The 20,849-nt window shown below is 37.9% G+C and overlaps 1 protein-coding gene across 2 annotated transcripts in view; it reads right to left on the bottom strand.

Annotated features, from left to right (window-relative positions):
• Positions 1-20,849, bottom strand: part of MRPS28 (mitochondrial ribosomal protein S28) — a 99,906-nt gene that overhangs the window by 71,209 nt on the left and 7,848 nt on the right. Inside the window, exons 2-3 of one of the 2 annotated variants that reach the window (XM_059901305.1) lie at positions 10,702-10,883; positions 8,773-8,855 (exon numbers count right to left, since the gene is read on the bottom strand). In XM_059901305.1, coding sequence (XP_059757288.1) covers positions 8,792-8,855; positions 10,702-10,883 — 246 coding nt within the window. In that variant the 3' untranslated portion in view covers positions 8,773-8,791. Of the gene's footprint in view, positions 1-8,772; positions 8,856-10,701; positions 10,884-20,849 lie in introns of those variants that run through there. The other variant, XM_059901304.1, reaches the window with a different exon arrangement.

Here is a 20,849-nt window from a genome sequence, read left to right as displayed (position 1 = left end):
CCGTGCGCCACAACTACTAAGTCTGCACTCTAGAGCCCGGGAACCACAACTACTGAAGCCCACGCGCCTAGAGCCTGTGCTCTGCAACAAGAGAAGCCACCGCAATGAGAGGCCTGCGCACCGCAATGAGGAGTAGCCCCTGCTCTCTGCAACTAGAGAAAGCCCACTTGCAGCAACAAAGACCCAATGCAGCCAAAAATAAATTAATTAATTTTAGAAAATAATAATAAATTAATTTAAAAACCTGAGCTCCATGTCTTGCCCTATGAACAGCAACTCTACCCAACTTCCCTTTTGCTGTGACCTCCATTTTTCTAGTCACTGGGCTGGAAACCTCAAGCCCCAGTCACCAAAGCCTATCAGTCATTTCTTTAAACAGTCTCTCTAAGCTTTCCTTTCCCATCTCTTCTCACTCTAGGCCAGCCCCTAGTAAGCCACTGTCTGGATTACTATGATAGTCTCAGAACTGGCCTTGCCCATCCATTCCATCTCACACATCACTACCAGTGTCATTGTTCAAAAACACCAATCTCCAAATACAACTCCTTTGTATCTCCACCATCACAATTTTTCAGCTTGAATTCAGAATTTTCTATAAGGATCCTTGTCTGTCTAGCAAAGCAAATATTACTCCTTAAAACTTCATCCAAGCCATGGGCTCTTGACCCATGGTGGTCTTAAAATATGTACACATATTATGTATATACCTCCCTCTAAAAGGTGGGGACTAACTCCTCTCCCATTGAGTATGGGTTAGGCTTAGCGACTTGCTTCTAAAAAACAGAATACAGCAGAAGTGACAATGTGTGACTAGGTCATAAAAGACATCACAACGACCTCAAGCTCTCTCTTAGATTATTCGCTCAGGGGAAAGCTAACTGCTATGTCATGAGGACACTCAAGCAGCCCATGGAGAGGTCATGTGATGAGGCCTGAGGCCTCCTGTCCACAGCCAGCACTAACTTGCCAGGCAAGTGAGGAGCCACCTTGGAGGCAAATTCTGCAGCCCCAGTCAAGCCTTCAGATGACTGCAGCCTGGCCAATATCTTAACTGAAACTCATAAGAAACCGTGAGCCAGGACTGTCCAGTGAAGACACCCATGGATTCCTGACCCACAGCAATTGTGTGAGATAATACATGTTTATTGTTTTAATCCACTAAATTTTGGAGTAATATGTTACACAGATGTAGATTGTAATACAATCCCCCCAAGCTCATTCTCAATTCTGTGCCATTGCTCATGCCATCTCCCCCACCACTGTTCTCTCATTATCCATCTCCCAGTGCCCCTCCCCCTACCCTTCAGAATCTAGCCAAAGTTCCATCTCCTTGAGAAGCCCTCTTTTTTTGTTCATGAAACCATTTCAACTCTCGCTTCTCCAGTTCTCCTTTGAACACTTCTGTGCTTAACCACACCATTCATTTAGGCATTTACTCATATATTCCTCTGTGTTACTGGGCTCTATGCATCTTTCCTCCTAAAGATGCCATACAGTTCTTCTAAACTGCATTCAGCACACTGTAATTAAGATACTCAATAAATATCTGATGAGAAAATTAGCAAGTCACACATACACACTCACTCTGGAAGTGTGTTTGATGAGTATATATAAAGTAGAGGTTGACAATATGGACTTAGAGCTAACATTCTCACCAGTCTGCTTATTTACTAGCTGCTGACCTTGGGTAATTTACTTAAAATCTCTACAAGCCTTCGTTTCTTCAGTGCTTTTTAATGAGGATTCTAACAGTATCTACCTTAGATTAATAGAAAGATTTTTAAAAAACAGAGGCAAATCTCTCAGCAAAGTGCCTAGCACAGAGTGTTCAACAAATGTTAGCTATTATTGTTCTTATTACTAATCACAAAGTACATGTTGAAATTCTGGGTCCCTGAAAGTCTCTAGATGTTATCAAGTGGCAATCTAAATTAATACGAAATTCTGCAAACTAAAATAGAACTCACAATTTCTATTAAGATAACTTTTAATTTTTCTAAAATCTACTTTTAAGTCAATAGAACTACAGCCTGAATCAATTGTAGGAGTCCAGCCTTGACTTTTTCTCCTCATTGTCCTATTAAGATATTAACTTCAAAGCTTTTGTGGGAACACTTAATTGCTTGCATTCCTTAACAAGCAGCCACCATAGTAGTTTCCAGATTCACTTTTAACCTTTACAGTCCTGGGAAGGCATATACGGCAAACTTACTAGACATGTAAATTTACACAATCTCTGGGTTAATATAGCTGTATGTATGTGAATATGCCACATAAAGTAAATCAATTTTGTACATCAATCAAAGTAGAATCTAATAGAAAAAAATCAATCCAAAAGAGCACTGCTATGCCATATATCCCAGTGGGGAGGGTGGGTGGGAAACTTTAATGCTATTCATTAAAAAAAATTTTTTTATTGAGGTATAATTGACATTTGACATTATATTAGTTTCAAGGGTACAACATAATGATTCAATATTTGTGTATATTATGAAATAATCACCATAAGTTTAATTAACATCCATCACCATAAATAGCTACAAAAGAAATTTTTTTCTTGTGATGAGAACTTTTTAAGATCTACTCTCTTAGCAACTTTCAGATATGCAACACAGTATTATTACTGTAGTAACCATGCTGTACATTTTATCTCCAGGACTTATTTATTTTATAACTGGAAATTTGTACTTTTTGACCCCCTTCACCATTCCACCCACCCCACAACCTCACCCCTGACAACTACCAATCTGCTCTCTGTATCTATGATCCCCCCCTTTTTTTGTCTAATGTTATTCAGTCTGAATTACATGTGTTTCATGAACTCATGTCATTCCTGAGATATTTTATAATTTTCTTAAGATTTATAGTATTTATAAGAATATTTATAATATTCTTAAGATTTCTTATTAAAAAGTTAAATACAGCAGATGCTCCTTTATCCTAAAAAAATAATCAGAGATCTGTTAAGGAAAACCTAATAAAATGATTTTCAATCACCAATCTATTTAAAAACATGCATACTTTTTAATCATGTCCTCTGGAATAAAAAGAACTACTTAATTCAAATTCTTATTTTCTTTTTCCCCCACCAATACACCTTGAAAACTTTAGTTTTTGAAACATTTAGTATCCATCCCGCTCTTTATGTGACCCTATACATCACACAACCTGAAATAGAAACAAAGACTGGGAAATTAGCTTGTTTATTCCACCTTAGTGTCAAACAAAAGTACAAATAATATTCAGTGCATGTGCTAGTTAACTTAGAACTGCCAATCATGCTTGTTTTGAAACCCTTCGATTTTCAGAGCTGTCAATCGTGTGTTGAGAGAGATGTTGAGTGTAGAAATAATGCTTCAAGAGAGGCAATCTTCATGAAACATTAAGAAATCAATGGACTTTGTAAAACTGAACTTTAGGATTTTATAGAAAGGTATACAATTCTTAAAAAAAATCAAAATTAAATATAACATAATGAAATAAAAAGATTTAGAGAATAAGACTCTTTAACCAAAAAGATATGCATGGTTTAACCACAGGGATTTTATATTTCAGTGAAAAAGAGGAATGTTCCTTAACTGATGCTAATCAGAAGTATTATAACCAGGAGTGGGAAAAGGAGAATCAAACTAATCTAAATCTGGGCATTTTAATTTTTATTTTTGAAGCAGGCAAAAGTATCAATATAATACATTTCCCTTCTCCACCTCCCCAATACAACTCAATTTACTATCTACTAGTCATTCATGTCTGAAATCAAACACCATCAGAAACTTTTCCCTCTGATTCACAAGCCACCATTACTCAGTTACCAAGACCTGTTTCTTCTATCTCCTAAATTATTAATAAAAGTCTCCTTTCCTGGCCCCTAGACTTAATTCACATTCTTATCATTTCTTTCCAGAAGCTTCCTTACTGGCCTCCCTAACTCCGGTTTCATTCTTCTAATACATACTCCACACCATACCACAGCCAGAATGATCTCACTGAAACACAAGTGTAGTCCATGTTACCTGTTAGAATACTTTAATGTGTCTTTACCACTTTCAGAATAAAGACCCAATGTTCTAGAATGGTATATAAACCCCTTGAAGATCTGGCTCCTGCCCATCTCCCTACTCTTCCCCCTCACTCCTCCTAAACTTAAGCCAACTAAGCCACTTGAGTTCCCGGAAGAGCCGGGCTCTCTCTCACTGAAAACTCTGTCAAGTACAGCTCCCTCCCATTTTCTGCACTTTGTATCTCCTACCGATCCTTTACAACTCAGTTCAACTGTTAGCTGCTTTGGGAAACCGTCTCTGACACAAGCTGACTCCATCATCGATGCCCTCTTCTCTGTTCCTGTAGGACACAGGAAATAGAACTCATACGGTACTATGTATATCGGTTTACTTCTCTATCCCCCGACTGAATCACTAACTCCCTGAAAGCAGGGATTGTCCTTCATCTGTACATCTCTAGCATAAAACGCAGAGGTGGCACACAAGAGCTGCTCATTAAGTGTTTGCTGACTCAGTGAAAAATTGTACCATGGCGCAGTTTACTTAAAAATAAGATTAATAAAATCAGCGGCTTAGTTCTTGAGACTGGTAAAATGCACGACAGGTACATTCCAAGCCAACCAAACTAATCAATGCCGTAAAGCAATACTTTGCACTTAACAATATTCTTAAGAGATTTACTCATTTACTTACAAATTCACTGTAAGAATTGGCACCATCTCAAGTAGTATTTGAGATCCAATAATACTATCTTATTTTCGCTACCGTTCCCACTGGAGGTGTTAAAGTCTCAACCACGACAACTGCTCTTGTCCAAGACACTCAGCACCTTGATTGGTTCAGCAAACACTTTTCTGATACGTGACAACCCCTATCAAGGGCATCAGTGAACAGGCAGTCAACACAGGCAAGACCCCGACGTGGTTACACTTCACTTATCAGGAAGTCAGTTAGCTGGTGACACCAAGTCTCCACAGAACCCAATGAGGATTAAGCAGGGGAGTTTAGGAGCGGTCAAAATATATGTTGAAGTTCATGTACTAGAGTACATACACTTTACTTACATAAGAGGCCGTGAGGTCCTTACTCAAACTCTAGTTGTTCTTATTTTAAGCACAATTTTGGTGACCAATTTCTCAGGCATCAGATATGAGAGGAAAATTAGGAAGTCTAAGAAAGCTAAAAATGCAGACACAGCTACAACAGTAGAATAAGAAAGATGACACCCAAAGGTGAAACACAAAAACTACAGAACTGGAGGGTTATGTAGCTGAGAAACAATAATTCTATATATTTGAGTTGAGATACAATACAGGAATTAATGTTTATAATTATGACCTTGGGTCATCAAAACAAAGACAAAAAACAGGTTAAACAACTTTAGGTCTAACAAGGTTCAAGAAAATAAATGACATATTTTACAAAATGAATCAATTAAAAATTAAGTGTTACATGCATAGAGTCAACTTTCTACTATTTGTAAAATAAACTTTTTTGAAATATATTATTCCCAAATAACAAGAGGCATCCTGACTCTAAGCTACTAACCATCGTCAGACATTAACCAGTTCCTGTGACTACAGGTCTCACCACAACTATGATTCACATCCATTATGAAATAAAGCCTGGGCCCTCTGGTCATTAGCTTATTGGTGGTAATACTATTCAAATATACCATACCATGGACACCATAACCCAGGATATTAGAACAGGCTACCTACCAGTCTTTAACAGACCCCTCTAGAGCTTCACCACCATACTGTTTTCAGGGTTCCTGGTATAAACCTGGTTCATATGTGAGGCTATTTTAGGACGTTTTTATGACACTTCAGTAGCTATATGTTGTAGGATTTAGAGAGTAGCACAGTACAGTGAAAGAACATTCCTGGGTGATGGATACACACAGCCCTAGGACTGAATCCCTGCCTTGTGAACTATAATTGTATGGCTGCACCACCTTATTTATGCTCAGAGACTCATTTTCTTCATTTGGAAAATGGGGAAAATATCTTCTACTTTCTATGCTTCTTGTGCAGAATAAATCAGACAATGTACAAAAATGCCAACATAAGTTTTTTTAAAATTGGCTATTGGGATTATCAGATATAGAAAGGAAATGATCTTAATCCACTCTAGGACAAATTTTGTGAAATTGTGTGTTGTATTAATAACACACACACAAAAATGTCTAAAGGGAAAAAGTGCTTTATATATTTAAGTCACAGTAGAAGCCCTCTGACTCACAGGTTGGTTCATGGAAAAGTAGGTCAAAGTGAGGACTCATTAAAAAAGTATACACATATACTCTAAAGATATTAACTTAGCAATTAATGCAAATATTCTGACACAGAGCCAGGTTTTCTTGCTAAGTAGAGGCTCACTCACTGGAGCTCTGCACTGATCTCCTTAAATAAACAATACCTAGACTGCAAAGTCTGCAATTGCCAGAGTCAGTCACTTTAAAGTAATGCAGGGACAGAAAAGACATTTGGAAAGCAATTCCTTCCAGATTTTTATGATTCCCGCCCCCCGCCCCGCATCTTTATGGTTTACTTGCTCAAACTAATTCAATAGCAATTTCATTAAAAAAAAAAAACTATCCTTTATGGAGCCTTTCTAAAACATTAAAATTAGCTTGCATAAGAACAAAAACCCTTTCTGTGCTCATATTTTATTAATTTATGCAATAATCAAATAAATTACCTAGCAATAATACAAATGGGTTTTGGAATAAACACAACTAGCTTTTGCTAAACACATACCTCAAATGAAAGAAGCAAAAGTTCCCAGTTATAGTAGAGGACTACTAATTCCTAACTGTCTAAGTGCTGGTATGAGTCAGTGGGTTTTATAGAAGAGAATCTTGATTAACTTAGCAAGTCAGTTAATTCAATGACAACTGCCAAAGAAATTAATACCAGCGTCACTACGGTTTGTCATAATTTGACTTCTGATTCCAAGTCATAAACTGATATTTAAAAACATATAATGGTTAAAACTTTTGAGGTTGGTACTGTAAGAGTTAGGGCCCATCCACACCTCCAAAATTTCTGAATGTAATTATAATATTTCTATTTTGCAACTCACTCAAAGTAGATCACAATACTACCTTTCATGCTTAAATACTATAGTTTATATTCTAACTGTTACTATTAATATAACATCTTTCTAGACTTAATTTTTCTTTTAAAAGTGTTTTTCAAACTTTTTTTTTTTGTGATACAAATACTCACCACCACTCCCCCCCAACACCTTAAACAAAACACTCCCAGAACTGTAACATATAAAACAATGAATGCAGAGCTGCTCTGAAATAGGGCCTAACTCCCCTCTCTACTCCCAGGGCAATCTCTGAAGTCCTTCTGCATAACTCTATAGTTTCTTGGGTCAAAGACTGAAAACTTGGTTCTTTTAAACAATAATCAAAAATATTAAAACAAAAAAGTTACAGAACTTATTAAAAGGCTGTAACTTAGCTAATTAGAATATTCAGTTAACCAAAACAATTTAGGATTCTTATCAGTTGTTTATCACCTTTTTTAAAAAGAAGCAATCTGGTGGCATTTTAGACTTTTAGCAATAGAAGTAGAGGTCAAAGGCCTTCTCTGACTACTGTTATCTTCTACTCGCCAGGCATCCTGTCACCATATTACCCCTTCTTACTCACTTAATTATCAATTTCTAAAATTGATTTGTACACTAGTTTACTATCTGTTCCTCATTCCCCCAATAGACTAAGTTCTCCCAACTTTATGAGAGCAGAGAGCTAGTCTGTCTTCTTTACCAGCCCGTACAACAGTGCCTGCCAAATTGAAGAGGTCCAGTAAGCGTTTGTTGAATAAATGAAAGAATGAATGAATGAACGAACGAACGAACAAATCAATTCCTGCGCCAGTATGGCTCCTCCCTTTTCATGATCCTCAATCATGAATGTATTGATTTTGTGAGTTTAAGTGGGAATTCCTGGTGAGAGTGATTGGATACTGGGCAGGTAGATGGAAGCAGTGAAGGTAACTATGGCAGATAACTATAGAGAACAAAGAGATATAGGCATTTAATTCTCCTAAGGAAAAAAAAAAAAGACTTTAATACAGTGACTGCCCCCTATACTAGAGAATTTATTTGCAAAATTATTATGAGCCACTGCTCTCCCCCCACAAACACTTCTGTTAAATAGACTGCTTCACTGGGAGGAGAGTACATGTGGAGATAGGGGTTTCAACCATATAGTAATTTCTGTTAATAGGATGTGTGCTTATGTGGTATGTGCATAGTTTTCAATGAACAGTTAATTTAATTTTTCAATTCATTAAACTGAAATTTAATTAAATTAATTAAAATTAATTAATGTTGCAACAGATTCCAGTATTTAACCATTTAGAGCTATACTACACATAAAATAAATTCAAATCATATTATAGAACTGATTAGAGAAATATCTAGTCAAAAATACTGATATTTAAAATTCTGTGATCTAGTTAATAAGGCATAAGAATCAAATCAGAAATTCTAGACACCTAAAGCATTCTGAAATTTTATGCTCAAGAATATAACGTAAAATAGGGGAAGAACGTTTAGATAAAAGAATATCCACAAAGAAATAAATATCCGTGAAAGAAATATCACAAACAAAATTCCCTCCACAAATATAAAGAAACATGTATATCACTGGCATTTGCGATTTATAATAAATTTGACTGAGCAGGTGAAATATCCATAATTCAGCAGAGTTATATGTAAAATACATCTCTTTATAAAGCTAATACCTGATGTTCTGGCTGCATGTTAGGTCAGCTTGTAAGAATAAGGATGGCCACTGCAACTGGGAGGCACCCATGGCAGCATGATGTAAAGCTTATCAATTGTAGGGAAGAGAGGAGAGGATTTCTTTATATAAAACAAAGCAGTACTTCATTTTCAAATTACTGATATGTTTTCTATTAATGAAAAATGACCTGCTACAGCTCCTGCTGACAGTATGAAAGAGTTTAGGTTGCCTCTCTTGAAGGATAATTTTAGGACCACATATCTTCACAACTTGCCTGGTACATAAACCCTCAATAGAAATTCTTGAGGGATGTCATCATTAGGTCACAAAAACCCTAAATCATCAGGATTTAAAGAATAATAATAGTAGCATCTGTTTACTATATACCAATCACTGTTCTAAATCTTTACATACATTATCTAATTTAATCCCTTCAATACCCCATTACACAATAGATATAGATTACGGTATTAAAATCTAGATGGACACGTCTTACTTAGAAATTTCTTTAGGTTTTACTATTTTTGACTAAGTTTGTATGTTATTTAATATACCAGGGCAAGTCAAGACCTAGCCATTACCTCTCATGCCACATAGCACAGAACCCATTTTCTCTTCCAGGTATCACTGGTTTACATCACTCACCTTGCTGAGACACTGTTTAGCTTCTGACTACCTGCAGTAGGTGTGCTGGAGCCAGACTGCACCAGCTTGTGAAAGCTGACTGTGCACTCATATTTCCAACTCCACATTCAATGACATCACACAGGTAACTTAACATTGGCCGTGGTGGAACTATTTCATACCACAGAAATCGGCAAATCAAGGCCTTTTATTTATTGGAGAGCTGGCTGTTAAGTATCTACTCACATATCACTGATCTGAGAACATGTGTATTCAGTTGAGTTTGTCAGGTCCTATTCAGATTCAGGTAGAAGGAGCTCCTGTCTCCTAACTGAGTGAGGCCAGTTATCAAGAAGACCTTTAGGTATCCAGAGCTCTCAGGAAAGAGGCAACCCATTCTTGTAACTGCTCCCTTAGAGCTAGAGTAGACTCTTTCCTTACTCATATCTACGGTCTGACTCATTCTTAAACATCACAAACTTCTTAATCACTGTAATTCATCTTATCTAAGATGCCATTGATTATGAGTCACCATAATTTATGTACTATTAAGAATTTTTAAATTGCCAATTAAATTGCATCAACTATAAGATACATCCTGGTATCAGAAATATTAAAATCTAAAAAAAATGGGTACATTAAAAATTGGTGGAAAAAATTCATTTCTATCTTGATGACTACTGTTTTCCAATCTCAGAGTCTTAGTTCCACCTCTCTTTTCACTCTTTATATTCTACTCCCAGGTCTCCCACCTTAGTGGTTTTCATAAGGCATATTTATATTAATTATCTTTATCTACACAGACTATAAACAGAATGAATTCTGTTGAGGAAAAATTATATTCCAGAGAGCAGATGCAAAATAGTAAGAAAAGAAAATGATAAAGCATCAGAATTTGCTAAAGTAAGAGAAACGAACATGAAGAAACAGAAAGCAGAGGTTTCTCTGAGAAGCAGATGGAGACTGTGGAAAAGAAGAGGCAAAAAAGTTACACATAAAATGGCCTGAGCAGCATGTATTATTCCAAAGCTGGTTTTAATTTTATGGCATGAAATGGTTTATTATCAGGATGGACATTCAAATCTTCCCCGAAACTGCTCTCACTGCTTTGAGAAGACATGGATCTGGCCTAACTTGACTAATATGACATGACATGAACTTGGCCTAACTTGACTAACTAGCATGATGAAGAGAAATAAACATATTTTCTGTCTTTTCAAAAAATCACCAATTAAAATCCAGTAATACTTTTGAGGTATTTCAACTTTTATGCACACGCTTAAAGCACTTAGAAATGATTCTACTTACTCTCCATCCACTTCCGGTCTTTTACATACACAAGGAAACTTGCCACCAAAATCTATATAAAGATCATTCTCCACAATATGAAAGATTCGTCCAATGACTAGTTTATCCTTGGCAGGTCCCATCTGTGTAAGAGGAGAATGTCTCAGCATAGAAGCGAAGGATTCCACATCTTTTGGAGAGCCCTAAATATGAAAAGAGATATTTATATGCATATAATTCAATGCTAAGGTATAATATGGTAGGTACAGTAATGTCTTATAGGGGAAATTTTTAAAAGTCAATTTGCTGTATATTTACGTTTGTAGCAATAATAAAAATACTGAAATGGAATTTTGCTTTAAAAAGCCTGGGACGCTCTTCAACTTCCTTTTCCTTCCTTTCCTTCTTGAAGAGGAGCCAGGGAAAAGCAGGCATCTGTGCTTGGTGGGGGATGGCGCAGATGTGGTGGCCCAGGGCGGAATCTGGAATGTGAGCGGGATAAGGAGCGCCCTTAGACAAAGCCTCAGGCCTGGGGCCAGGAGGGGGTAGGGAGGTGAGTGTGCGAGGAGGGCATCCAAGAAGGCAATTGGCTTCATTCCTAGTACTGACCATCTGCAAAAAAAAAAAATGCCTTCGAATACTGGTTTAATGAAAGTGACTATGCTTTAATACAAATTTAAGTGAGCATTAAGATAAAACTGATTAAGGGTCCTTTAATTAGCAGTCTGAACAGGCGCTCTTGTTACGTAATATTTTCAAATGACTTGACTTTATCATTTTAATGTTGTATTTTAACATTATAATTTTCTTCTTTTTCCTAAAGTAAAATTTTAAAGGAAAGACAGCTTTAATTGTTTTGTGCTACTCACCTTCTAGGAGTCGTTTGACGTACTGAATTTACTTGAGGTAGGGCTGAACATATAATGCAAGCCGATTACTTCTTTTTTTTTTTAACTTACCAAAATTTTTTCCAAACACATGCTTTTTCAGAAATCCACGAATACAGATTTGTGCCTTCTACTCATCTTTAATTTGTGTGTGGTGTGGTGTGTGCGCACTTCGGATCAAACTAAGGGAAGCTGAGTTTCTGTTTGTGAGGGCTCATCACAGAAGAATATTAACAATCTGATCTGCCTACGTATATCCTGTATCTGGAATGAATTTTACATTTGTCATTTAAGGGAAAGTTACTAAGTGTTTGATAATACACTTACTTTAAAAACTACAAAACCATATTTATGACAATGTTAATGCATGGGATACTCCAAGGATTACAAAATAATCAAATGCCCAGCCAGGAGCTTACTAAGCAGAAGAATACATGCCAAACTAAAAATATAGCCACTGCTCAGCTCTAGCTGCAGTTGCAATTCAAGTCCAGTGTTGCCACATCTTTTGATTTTCCAAGAAAAGTCAGAAATCCATGTATTAATGTAAAATTTCCAATTTTAAGTGTTTATACATTGAAAAAAAGTCTTTCATTTTATAAATCAGAGCACATTTTGACCTATGAACCAAAAGTTTATGACCTTTGCTTCAAGAAAAAGAAAGTCAAATCATTTGACAGATGCCAAGTCCCTTAGATGTTCGAGGGAGGGTATGGTGATAGATTTGTTTCAGTGGGTTGAAACCCAATGGGAAGGAATCCTTAGCACATAAGGGTTGATCTAAACCAAAGACAAGTCAGTAGACCTAGATGCCAAATAAAGCTGAAAAGGTAGCTAGGAATATTACACTTTGAGCCATAATACTAGTTTTATGATTCTACACAGTATAATATTTAATTCCTTAAACAAGAACCTTTAAAATAGTTCTTTTGCAGACAGCCAAGCATGAAACACATCTTACAGGCTCAACACAGAAACAGCTATGAATTGTCCTCTTGATGCAAAGAGAGTAATACGAAGTACGCTGTCAGAGACAAGTGCAGCTACTATAACCCTCTGCTGGGAACCACTACACCATCCAGAGCAGCTGGCAAGAGCACTGTTCCAGGCAAGACCAGACAGGTTATCAACTTGGGGGTCTCATTCTGCTTACAACCTGGGAAGGTCCTTCTCATTTTCCCCTATAACCTGCTTTCCCATTACTCCACTTCTGTGGTTGATATCTATTCTTCTTCTTCTTCATCTGTTTTTTTTTTTGGGGGGGGGGGACAGGGGGCAGGTAGACTTTCAATTAAAGCCATGGTGTCATTAAAACAGCAGAAGATGAAAGGAAGATACAATAGTAGATCAAATACTTGAATATTTATTGAACATAATTCAGCCATCACTAGGGTCTCTTCCTAAAACAACAATATCCTTTACAACTGTGAAGGGCTGAGATTAGTATGATAGTAAATGGTATTTCCCTCTAGGTTTTAGAAAATAGAGTGTTCTTGACTATTTAATAAGCTCTCTTGAGATTTTTAGTAAATGTGTTGTGAAATATTTACTACATTATAAACTTTATAAAATTATGAATAATTATTTTTAAAGGAGATTTTAAAACCAAGTAAAATAGAATGTTATTGCTTTTTGTTCCATTATTTTTGCCTTCACTTTGTTATATTTTACAATGGAAGTCAATGTGTTTTCAGTGAGTGAAATGATTTTACCACAAGTATAAGACACCTTCATCAATACCTGAATTTGCTTTTAAACTGTATGCTTGCTACACTTTTTTGGAAACTATAACAAATAATTAGACAAAGCCCTCCTTCAAAAAACATGGTCTAGAATCATCTCTGAATTCCTCATTTACTTGTCAAATGGCTTCTAAAAATAATAAATGTAGCACAACCCATGATGACAACCAACACTGTTAGCCCCTCTCATGCTATTGCAGACTGCAAAGACTCCAGGCACACTGTCACCTTCTGGGTGTATCATAGACCTCAGTGTCTAATCCTGGTTATGGAAAATGTTGCTACAAAGTTCATTCATAAAGTTGTCATAGGTAAAGCAGGTGCCTTAGGGTTGACTGCTTCCTTTAAGAATTGGTCGTAAATCTCAGATTTCCTAAGTATTCCTGTTACTCTGCTGTACTGTTTTTTCCCTTTGAAGCCTGAAAGTTGAATAGCACTGTCCAGATAGAACAGGGGAAGGTAAATGAATTACAGATATAGGGAATAGTTCCACTTTCATCTATTCGTTCATCAAATATGTGTTGAATACTGAGTGCCTGTCATGTACCCCAGACTCCATTCTAGCCCTGATGTGAAAATATATGAAACAGTTAAATGAACGTGACAAGACATTAGGGTCCAAAAATTGCTGAAAACAATTGCTACCCTCATTCAGGTTGTAAAGAGTCCTATACCAAAGGCTAAGTGGGTTAGACATTATCCTATAAGCAGTGGGAAATTAAAAGAAGTTTTTCATTAATGGGGTGACAGTACTTGTTCTTTGTTTTTAAAAAAAAACTTTGGCAGCAGTATGCAAAATGGACCAGAGAAAGGGGGGAAAAATGGAAAGGGGGCAAACTGTTGAGAAGCTCCTCCAGTAACTAGGACAGAGATGATAAAGGGCCTACACTGAAGCAGTGGCCATAGGAATACAGAAGAAGGGATACAGAGCTATTTACCAAATAGTACAGCAAACACTTGATACCCAATTGGCTGTAGAAAGCAAGGGAAAAGGGGAGCCACTGACGAGGTGGGAGAGCAGTGCAGCAGAAGTAAGAGAGTAAGTTAGTTTCACACTTATTAGGTTTCTGATACCCATAAAATTTTAGGGAACACTGTCTATCTGGTAGGTAGTTAAAAATAATGGTGCACATTTTTTTTTTTTTTGCCACACCACATGACTTACGGGATCTCAGTTCCCCGACCAGGTATTGAACCCAGGCCACGGCAGTGAAAGCACTAAATCCTAACCACTAGACCACCAGGGAACTCCCACGGTGCACATATTCATATACATACTTACATAAATTTACACATGTTTACAGTAATATTATATAGATACAAATTCCTCAAAAGAAATATATCAAATGCTAACTGTAAAAATTTACATATAGAACTTTTTTCTTTATATTATTTATATTAGAAAATCTAGAACACAAAGAATATGTAGTACTTAAAATTTTTTAATATATAAAGCCTATGTACATATGTATGTATGTATAAAACTATCATGCAGGGACTTCCTTGGTGGCACAGTGGTTAAGAACCCACCTGCCAATGCAGGGGACACGAGTCCGAGCCCTGGTCCGGGAAGATCCCACATGCCGCGGAGCAACTAAGCCTGTGTGCCATAACTACTGAAGCCCGCACGCCTAGAGCCCGTGGTCCGCAACAAGAGAAGCCATCGCAATGAGAAGCCCGCGCACCGCAACAAAGAGTAGCCCCCACTCGCCACAACTAGAGAAAGCCCACACACAGCAACGAAGACCCAACACAGCCAAAAATAAGTTAATTAATTAATTGATTTTAAAAAAAGAAATAAACTTAAAAAAAACCATAATGCATATGAAGACATTTAATATATAGCTTGGAATCAGAGGCTACTAGCACTAAAGGAAACACAAGATATCAGCGAGTCCAACCACCTCATTTCACACATGATTACCATACCTGCTACTCAACAGCCACATGATAGGCTGAACAGTGATTTAAATACAACTGCCTCAAAAGGTGGAAAGTAGAGAGAAACATTATTTTAAAACTTAAAAGTAAGGACACAGTACAGTAGAATAATAGAAATATTTAGGAAATCTGGGTTCTATGACCAACTCAGCCACTAAATAACTAAAAAATCTTGAGTAATAAGTCTTTTAACCTCTCTAGATCTGTCTTCTCAATTGTAAATAAAAAGACTGGATACCTACCAAGTTGAGTAGTAGGAATTCCTAAATATTCTAAAATATAAAAATGTTTTTTTAAAGTAATAAACTATTGAAAAGGGAAGACAAATCCTACCCAGTCCCTTTTTAAACATAAACAATAACAAAAATAATGAAACGCTATATGTACTTTACTTCATATTAGTTAGCAAGAAAAACATTTCATCATGTGTCTTCTCTGACAAGTAACTTAAAAATGACTCCCTTCTATATACAGATTGCCAACAAACACATGAAAGGATGCTCAACATCACTAATCATTAGAGAAATGCAAATCAAAACTACAATGACGGGGCTTCCCTGGTGGCGCAGTGGTTAAGAATCCGCCTGCCAGTGCAGGAGACACTGGTCCGAGCCCTGGTCCAGGAAGATCCCAAATGCTGCGGAACAACTAAGCCCGTGCGCCACAACTACTGAGCCTGTGCTCTAGAGCCCGTGCTCCGCAGCAAGAGAAGCCACCGCAGTGAGAAGCCCACGCACCACAACAAAGAGTAGCCCCAGCTCTCCGCAGCTAGAGAAAGCCCACACACAGCAACAAAGACCCAACGCAGCCAAAAATAAACAAAAATAAAATAAATTTATATAAAAAAAAACTACAACGAGGTATCACCTCACACCAGTCAGAATGGCCATCATCAAAAAATCTACAAACAATAAATGCTGGAGAGGGTGTGGAGAAAAGGGAACCCTCTTGCACTGTTGGTGGGAATGTAAATTGATACAGCCACTATGGAGAACAGTAAGGAGGTTCCTTAAAAAACTAAAAATAGAACTACCATACGACCCAGCAATCCCACTACTGGGCATACACCCTGAGAAAACCATAATTCAAAAACAGTCATGTACCACAATGTTCACTGCAGCTCTATTTGCAATAGCCAGGACATGGAAGCAACCTAAGTGTCCATCGACAGATGAATGGATAAAGAAGATGTGGCACATATATACAATAGAATATTACTCAGCCATAAAAAGAAAGGAAATTGAGTTATTTGTAGTGAGGTGGATGGACCTAGAGTCTGTCATACAGTGTGAAGTAAGTCAGAAAGAGAAAAACAAATACTGTATGCTAACACATATATATGGAATCTAAAAAAAAAAAAAAAAAAGATTTTGATGAACCTAGGGGCAGGACAGGAATAAAGACGCAGATGTAGAGAATGGACTTGAGGACATGGGGAAGGGGAAAGGTAAGCAGGAACGAAGTGAGAGAGTGGCATGGACATATATATACACTACCAAATGTAGAATAGATAGCTAGTGGGAAGCAGCCGCATAGCACAGGGAGATCAGCTCGGTGCTTTGTGACCACCTAGAAGGGTGGGATAGGGAGGGTGGGAGGGAGATGCAAGAGGGAGGAGATATGGGGATATATGTATATGTATAGCTGATTCACTTCGTTATAAAGCAGAAACTAACACACCAATGTAAAGCGATTATACTCCAATAAAGATGTTAAAAAAAAAAGATACCAGAACGAAATAAATGTTTATGTATTACAAAAAAAAAAAAGACTCCCTTCTATTAATTGTGCTGCAACAACTTCAGTTTCCTCAACCCTATCCAGTAAATGTTATGCTCATAACAATGCTCTTTTAGTAAAATTAATGGATTAGTGGTTCAAGATGGCAGAGTGAGTACTTACATTTCTCTCTCCCTCCTGAAATTCCATTCAATGATGGTAAAGAATGAACGAAAAAATTACAAACCCTCAGTATTAAAGAGAAGAAAATAGAGACAAAAAGTATATAAGAGATTTCAACAACTTTTTAGTGGACTGAAAACATGTAGAAGGGTGGTAACTAGTGAAGCAGAGTGAAGGAAACTGCAGCTAAAAACACATGCAGTATGAAAATAAGTCAATCTATTCTGAAGAATCCCATAAAGGTGCTGGACTCCGTCAGGCCAGGAATTGTAGAAAGCTGGAATGATAAGAGAGGCTGAAAACAAAGGGAATAATTAAAAGAATACAGGCAGGGAAGGCAATTTTCTGTCAAGCACAGAACACCTGGCAGAAAGGCCAAGTGCACAATACCTAATAATAAGGCATTTATTGCCCTGGCAAAATAAATACAATAAACTTTTTTTCTCTTCTCTAAAAAACATAATAATAATTGAATAAATTGTCTAAAGAAATAAGTTAGGAGGGTTGGTTATGCAGCAATAGGTAACTTAGCCCATCAGGAAAGAAAAGAATCGAAATGACAGGTTTTGGGCAAGGTACGAGCAATTAGTAAGGCCTGGAGTAGGAGGGCAGGCTCCTAAAGGCTCTGAAGTCAGACCACATGGTTCAGGTCCTGGCGGTACCACTTACCAGCTCTGTGGTTGGCGCAGTGCACTTAGACTCTCTGTGCTGCTGTTTACTCACCTATAAAATGGGGTTAATAATTATACCTATTTTACAGGGTTGTTGTGAGGATTAAATAAACACATGACTACATGTAAAGCTCTCAAACTGTGCCTCTGACAGGGCAAACACCTCTTAAAATGTAGCTTTAAACAAAAAATTAATCAATTTCTTATAGACCCAGTCACCACCAAGTTTTATGGATAATCCTAGTAGTTTTCAAACAGAACAATTTTGCCTGCCCTCCCTCTCCCCACCCCCCAAATCCCCCCTCTGCCCTGGGGACATCTGGCAATGCCTGAAGACATGTCTGATTCCCATGACTGGGGATGTTACTGGAATGCACTGGGTAGGGGCCGGGGATGCTGTTAAACACCCTACAACGCACAGGGCAGCCCCCACAGCAAAGAATTATCTGGTCCAAAGTGTCACCAGTGCCAAGACTGAAAAACCCTGCACAAGGCAGACTCAGGAGCACACGGCAGGCCAGGTATAGGAGCAATGTCAGTTGCATTTAGGGAGATCTAGGATGGAAGGCAAGACAAAAGGTTAAGGGAGTGAGATTCCAAGATAGAACGGCTGCCAAGTAGTTCCAGACTGAGTATAAAGAAAGGTAGACCCAGAAAAAAAGTTGGTAGACTGGTGGATAAAGGTGTGATTCAGGAAATAGAGAAGGTGAAGAGGGTAAAACTGTGGTCCAAGAGGGCTCAGGAGTTTGAGAACTTGAAGATATCGTTCCAAGTGATAATGAATTTGTATACATACAAATTATGGTATATCTGCAAGTATCAGAAAGTAGAAGTGAAGGTCTAGGAATATGATACTTAGAATACGATGTGCACCTCTGTTGCCCAAGTGTTAGTAAAGCCATCGATGTACATGCTGAAGTCCATGAACACGGCAAGTAAGAAGAGGAAAAGAGAAAAGCTGTGAGTCAAATGCTGAAGAAAAAAACTCAAAGAATTGAGAAGATTTCTATCAAGGAATCTTTCCTTAAATATTTCTAACACAACAGTGGTCTGAAATGGTAGAGAAGCAAGAACCAAAATGACTCCTTTTCTTCTCAGACCCATCTGAGAAGTAATGTTATCAAGAGAAATCGAGGAAGAAAGCAAGAAACACTTGTGAGAAGCTTAAAGGGAGACCGTGCACAGAAAGATGCAGGAGACTTGGGACCAAGGAATACATATCTAGAGAGCAGGCTGAAGGAAAGAAGGCAAGTAATATGAAAGAACAGTTATCTCCATGATAACCCAGAGAACAAAAGAAGAAACTTCTGGAACTTCTAGTGATGGTTTTTTACTTCACCCTTTAAACTGTTGTTTTTTGTGAATGCTTTAAAATGTATATAACAAATAGTACTGTAGTACTGTAGTACATAAATCTTTTTAAAGTAAATATTGGGGCTTCCCTGGTGGCGCAGTGGTTAAGAATCCACCTGCCAATGGAGGGGACACGGGTTCGAGCCCTGGTCCGGGAAGATCCCACATGCCATGGAGCAACTAAGCCCGTGTGCCACAGCTACTGAGCTTGCGTTCTACAGCCCGCGAGCCACAACTACTGAAGCCCACGTGCCACAACTACTAAAGCCCGTGTGCCTAGAGTCCGTGCTCTGCAACCAGAGAAGCCACCACAATGAGAAGCCCGCGCACCGCAACGAAGAGAAGCCCCGGCTCGCTGCAACTAGAGAAAGCCTGCACACAGCAACGAAGACCCAACAAAGCCAAAAATAAATAAATTAAATAAATAAATAAATAAAGTAAATATTGGAACATGTGTTCAAAAATTTCTTAATGAAGGGGCATTATCAAAAAAAGTTTAGAAACCTTTATAATAGAGGTATATCATAGTAGCAGGAAAATAATTATGCCGGATAGGGAGAAATATAGTTACAAGAGGAGGCTGGATAACCAGAATGATTTGCATGATTTTGCTAATTTATATCAACAGAAACTGAGGATATACGTGGGAATGGATCCTAAGGGTACCGGATCAGGGTGAGAGGAAGACAGTGTTGCCTTGAGCCCAATTTACCAATATAGGCTCACTAAGCAGAGATTCAGATACAATATATTAGCTTAAATGGCTGAGAGTGATAGACTATACTAGATGAAGCTGAAATACCAGAACTTCCTCAGTATACCACAAAGAAAGGTATCCAAAGGCTTGAAGAGAATGGAATGCTGGAGTGGATTTATTGTTTATGATCTGTTCACCACTCCTTACTATGGCCCCCAAGAGGATCTATAAGATACTCACTTCACCAGGGTTAAGAGAAATACCTGTGTGAAGGGAACACCAGCATTCCTGAAAGCTGTGTGGTAGCGATTCTCTGTAGGCCAGGACTGACAGTGAGAACTGCTGCCAACAAGAGCTCCCTGAATTCAATGGAGATAATGTGGCAGGAGTCAAGCCAGCACTTACTAGCCAACAACATGGTGGGCATGGTTATCATAATGCAGCAGAGCCTAAAAGCAATCCAACTAATCTGACCTGTAGAGCTCTTTGGTGTTGGCTGGTTGGTTATGGTGTCCTTAGAAATAAAATAGATGGGAAAACTCCAGTTCTAGAGAACAGAAGTCTGACTTGAATCCCACATATGAATATCAAGGCCCCTCAACCAATTCCCAAAGTTGAAGCAATTCTCAGACACCAAGCCTTCTGAATGAAGAGGAGGTTGTGTCCCCTTGAGGGAAGATCCCGCTACAAAACCAAAAATTTATATCACCAATCTTCCTTCTAGCTTTCCCAAAAGGAGCTGTGGCTATTTACCAGAATGACTGTTCACTGAGGAAGGAGAAATCATCAGACCTTTCAGGGATTATCTGAACTGACACTAACTCTTCAAGAACCAACTCAATGCCAGTCAGAACAGGGGCTTATGGAGATCACGTGATAAATGGAGTTTTAGCTCAGCTCTATCCCATGAACCTGCTCTATAGTTCTCTCCCTAGTTCCAGAATGCACAATTGCAATAGGTATACTCAGCAACTGA

Source organism: Balaenoptera ricei, chromosome 17 (genome assembly GCF_028023285.1).
Source record: "Balaenoptera ricei isolate mBalRic1 chromosome 17, mBalRic1.hap2, whole genome shotgun sequence".
NCBI classification, from domain to species: domain Eukaryota; kingdom Metazoa; phylum Chordata; class Mammalia; order Artiodactyla; family Balaenopteridae; genus Balaenoptera; species Balaenoptera ricei.
Note: the sequence above shows the minus strand (reverse complement) of the source record. Positions and strands in the feature narration are given on the sequence as shown.